Here is a 4,510-nt window from a genome sequence, read left to right on the forward strand (position 1 = left end):
ATTGACGAAGAAATTCTTGTTTACAATAAACACTACGATGTATGGTACCAGATTTGTGGACGAATGAAGATATCAATGCTTTGTGCAGGAAAATGCACATGAGTGGCCAAACAAGATCAAAACTAATAGTTGGTGCATCAGAATTGACATCAACCCTAAGTTATTACAGCGGAACAAAAAGAAGGCTTCAAGAGTTAAGTGGTAAAATGAAAGTTGAGCCACCGATATAGGACATTTGTCAAGTTGATTACTATTTACTGCTTAAAAAAAACTACATAATGTTAATTATATCAGACGCATTTGTTTTCTTATGAAAGTACCGGGGATAATAATAAACAGTATTACTTACTAATGCTCCATTATAAAGATTATATTTGAAAAATAAACATAAAAATAGTCTGTATACCTTTAAATCCGATAACAATGCAAGAGAAGAAAAAATGCAAAAGGTTTACACTTGTATTTTTCAGATTAGTATCACCCCACCCAACCCAACCCAACCCACACCATTCCCAAAAACCAAAACACAACTTAACCCAAAATAACAATCAACTTTTCCCTTTTCTTTCCCTATTACCTATTCCCCCAAAATACCATACCAATCCCAATACCATTGAAAATTATACAAATATGACATATCACAATTTTTAGCCTTTCTTTTTAGAATCACCACCTTCGCCTTCTTTTACTTTCATCAAAGCTTTAGGATCAAGCGGGATGGTTCCCACTGTCAAAAAACCAGAACTTTGACCATACCCGTTGACTTTGACCGGCATTGACCCCACCGTCAATACACCACCACCACCATCTTCATCTTCTTCTTTTTGGTTTATAGAGAGGGATTGAAAATGTAAAACATCATCTTTATCTTCAACAACCACTTCTTGTTGCCTATCTTGATTAGTTGAAGTTGAAGTATTTTTTTTTATTATATCATGAGTTGTAGTTGTGGTTGTGGAGGCCAAATCAAAGAAATTATTTGAATTATTATTGTTAGTAAGTTTGCGGGGAGGGTGAAGAACAGGGACAAATACTGGAGTGCCATAGCTTTTGATTAGTAGTCTGGCTTTCTCTTCCTGTAATATCTTTTGTCGGTTCTCATAGTACATGAAATCATCAAGTAAAGATGTCTTCCATGTATAGTTCTTGAATACTTTCAGCATTTCTATTCCTTTTTTATACTTTATCTGCACCAAATCAACAACCTTAAAATTAAATTAAATTCAACGCCCCAAACATAACCTCATTCAATCTTGCAACACAGGTCGGCATTTCGTGGAATGTTTTGTTGATGATGTTGTTATGATAAAAAAAAAAAAAAAAAGCAGAGAAATAACCAACCTCCTGTGTATCGCGGCTGTTTGTTACTGGTTTGTGCTCATTGTTTTCTAATATGATGTGACGGAAGTGGGGATTTGGTACATCTTTAATTATATGCCACTTCACTGGAAAACTCCCACTCCATTTGTCTTGTTGCCAAAAATCCATATCTTTATGGAAATCCACATGCCCACTCATCTCAGCAACCCCACAAAACTGCCCGCTTGCATTCACCTGTTATCAATTTCATTTTCATCCAGATCATCAATCACACAATAATTAATTATTCATTCCCTCCTAAAACTTAGCAACTTACAGAGAAAAACAAAAAGACAGGACAGTCCCCTGCTGCTGATATTTTCTGGGCTTCTTCATAAGCAGTGTTGAGTTTCTTGTTTCCATTAGGTGTAGAGGACCATACATTATACTTGATACTCTTATGAACATCATCCTCGCTGTATGATTTTATAACAAAGAACTTTGCATTCACATACTCCACACGGAAATCATCCTTGTTGTAGCTGTCCATGGAGATTACAATATTTCCTTGTGCATCGCTATTTCCAGCTCTAGTTGAGTAGGCTTTCACAGTCAACCGACCGTTTGATGTGTTTGTTCTAGGACCACGGTTCTCTTCATTTAAACCATTCCCATCACCTGTCGTCTTACCAAAACTTGACTTTGACCGAACCTTATCCACCACCACCACCCGCCCATTACCACTTACATTAGACGGGTTGTTGTTACCAGAAGGAACACTAACTTTTAGCCCGTTGTTATGATTAGATGTAGTTTTCCCACTGCTGGAAGTCACAGTCACATTACCATTGTTTGCAGCAGGTAATTTGTTTGTTCCAATTCCATCATTACTTTTATACCCTTCTGAAACTTTTCCAAATGAATTTGCATGATTTGAAGCGGGCCTTGTTGGATTTGCTGATGATGGATCCACCCAATTAGATGTGGGCATATCCATGTACTGATCTGTTGTTGTCAAAGTGTCTGGACCGGTTTGAACAAGCATGGGATAATAAGCTGGTGAAGAGGCACCATTTTCATAAGGTATGTAGTACTGTTGTTGCGCCCCTACATAGGAGCCATCAGATCCTATCATCGCACCAGGGATGTAAGGATTGTAAGGGTTATATGGAGACTCTGCATATCCATAGCTAGGTGTAGTATAATACACATAAGGCATACTTTCTGTTTGTGTGCCCTGAACAATACACACATACATTATGAGTGATCAAAGATTAACAATAACCAAAACCAAAACCAAAACCAAAGACTTTCTATGCTTACTATGAACTGAATATTTTGACCATCCACACCAAAAACTCTATGGTGGTCATCCCAATCACCTGGCGATTCCAATCCTGTTAAAACATAGTCAGCTACTGCAAGCCTATTTATTAACTTTATGCAGAAACTGAAAAAATTAATTAATTAAAAAGTTACCTGTACAAATATAGCCGTAATTGGTAGCAGAAGGATAATACATGCCCTGATCAACCACAAACTCTGGGGTGCCTTCGTTATACATAGCAGCTTCTAGTGGTTCAAGAACACGGTTTGTTAATTCTGAATTGCCTTGAATCTGGAAGGAAAGAAACATTAGAATCCAATCGAAATTGCAACCTGTAACTATACATATATTTATGTTCAATATTATTGGTCTTTTTAAGTTATATTATGTTTTGACATTCTTTCTCGGTTGTTTTATTACCAGGTAAGCATCTGCATTTCCATGTTCAGGAACATTATACACATCCATTCCAAGACTGCTACCACTGTAAAAACATATGTAGTACAGCTCAAACACATTCTCTTTTTTACATGCATGATTCTTAGTCATCCATAAACTAGCTAAGGCTTTCCAGAAGAATTTTATTCTGATATACAAGTCATGAATGAAGTTCTATAGCAAGACACAGATGCAGAAAGAAGGAATCTAAACTAATCTTCTTTTCATCAAAACATAGAAATACCAAGGGTGGAAGAATACACAAACACAAACCAATTCCAAAATTCAAGTGCCCAGACAGAGTTCTATATATCTTATACAAGCTTCAAACTTGGTAAATACAAATAAGCTTAACAAAGAGAAGAAAACTAATAAACATTACACAAGGCCTACAATGCTCAGTTAACTCGAACTTCACATGCTAAGTCGTGCTAAAGTTGACAAAAACAGCAGAAATTCCAAAAAGCATATAAACAATGTAAAAACCCTACATCCCCAGAATCACAACTTTCAATGGACCACAAAAACACACTCTACAAATTACATATTCCCTTTGTTTTAGATTACCAGAACATAACCCTAAAAATCATTCGGATACGCGAAACTCACAAATTAGTAAGCAAAAAAAATAACAAGCCCTAAATTATGATGTATAAAAATCAAAAGGGAAAGAGAAAGCAAGCATGATTAACAATTAACAAAGCATGTAAAGACACAGAGGGAATACTTAAGCAAAAGGAATCAAATCAATCACAGTGCGTGCGTGTTTGGTTATGAGAAGAAGAGGATTATACCTGAAGGGGAAAAGAAAAAAACGAAGCTAATTTAAGCCATGGACGAAGCAGATAGTTGGATTAGGGCAAAATTGCATAGTTTGCCGATAGAGTTGATGATGTTCCTTTGCTGCATAATTTTGTAAATAAAATTTCAGAAAACCCTAACCCTAAGACATATAGAGATAGAGAGAGAGAGAGGGAGAATTGTAGAGAGAGAAGGAGTTGAAAAGGGTGGGAAGAAGAGAAAATTAAAACGAAAATGAATGTTTGATGAAGAGCGAAGAGAGAGAGAGAGAGAGAGAGAGAGAGAGAGAAGGGGGGAAATGATAAGAGAGACGAGAGACAAGGGATTGATTCGCTGGAACGGAGGCCTTTACTTATTTGTGGTGGGGAGTATTACAAACCAACCAAAGTATCCCTTTTACGACGTCGTTATGTCTTTCCCATTTTCTCTATTTCCTTTTATTGGTTTGAAACTTGAATCAATACTTAAATAAATACCACGTATTAAACTCACTACACTCACTTACCATTTTCAGAATAATAGTTAATGACTTAAACTATGATTAAAACTTACTATTATTGTGTATATCCTTACAAAAAATAATCGTATCTTTAACTTTAAACTTTAAATAACTTAAAACTGTAATAAAATAAAAATAAAAAAAGT

General features: G+C 35.8%; 1 protein-coding gene across 2 annotated transcripts; it reads right to left on the reverse strand.

Moving 5' to 3' along the window:
* Nucleotides 1-382: 382 nt before the first annotated feature.
* On the reverse strand, nucleotides 383-4,199 carry ECT6 (evolutionarily conserved C-terminal region 6). 2 transcript variants are annotated; one of them, XM_078959533.1, is made up of 7 exons: nucleotides 3,859-4,199; nucleotides 3,047-3,110; nucleotides 2,779-2,917; nucleotides 2,623-2,696; nucleotides 1,637-2,536; nucleotides 1,342-1,554; nucleotides 383-1,187 (listed from the first exon to the last, which is right to left on the reverse strand). In XM_078959533.1, exons 2-7 carry the CDS (start codon nucleotides 3,092-3,094, stop codon nucleotides 648-650), a joined length of 1,914 nt encoding a protein of 637 aa, XP_078815659.1. In that variant the 5' UTR covers nucleotides 3,095-3,110; nucleotides 3,859-4,199; the 3' UTR covers nucleotides 383-647. The 2 variants fall into 2 exon arrangements, with proteins under 2 accessions (XP_078815659.1, XP_078815660.1); XM_078959534.1 differs by lacking the exon at nucleotides 3,047-3,110.
* Between the last annotated feature and the right edge of the window lie 311 nt (nucleotides 4,200-4,510).

This window comes from Lactuca saligna, chromosome 6 (genome assembly GCF_052625555.1).
Source record: "Lactuca saligna cultivar CGN05327 chromosome 6, ASM5262555v1, whole genome shotgun sequence".
Taxonomy (NCBI): domain Eukaryota; kingdom Viridiplantae; phylum Streptophyta; class Magnoliopsida; order Asterales; family Asteraceae; genus Lactuca; species Lactuca saligna.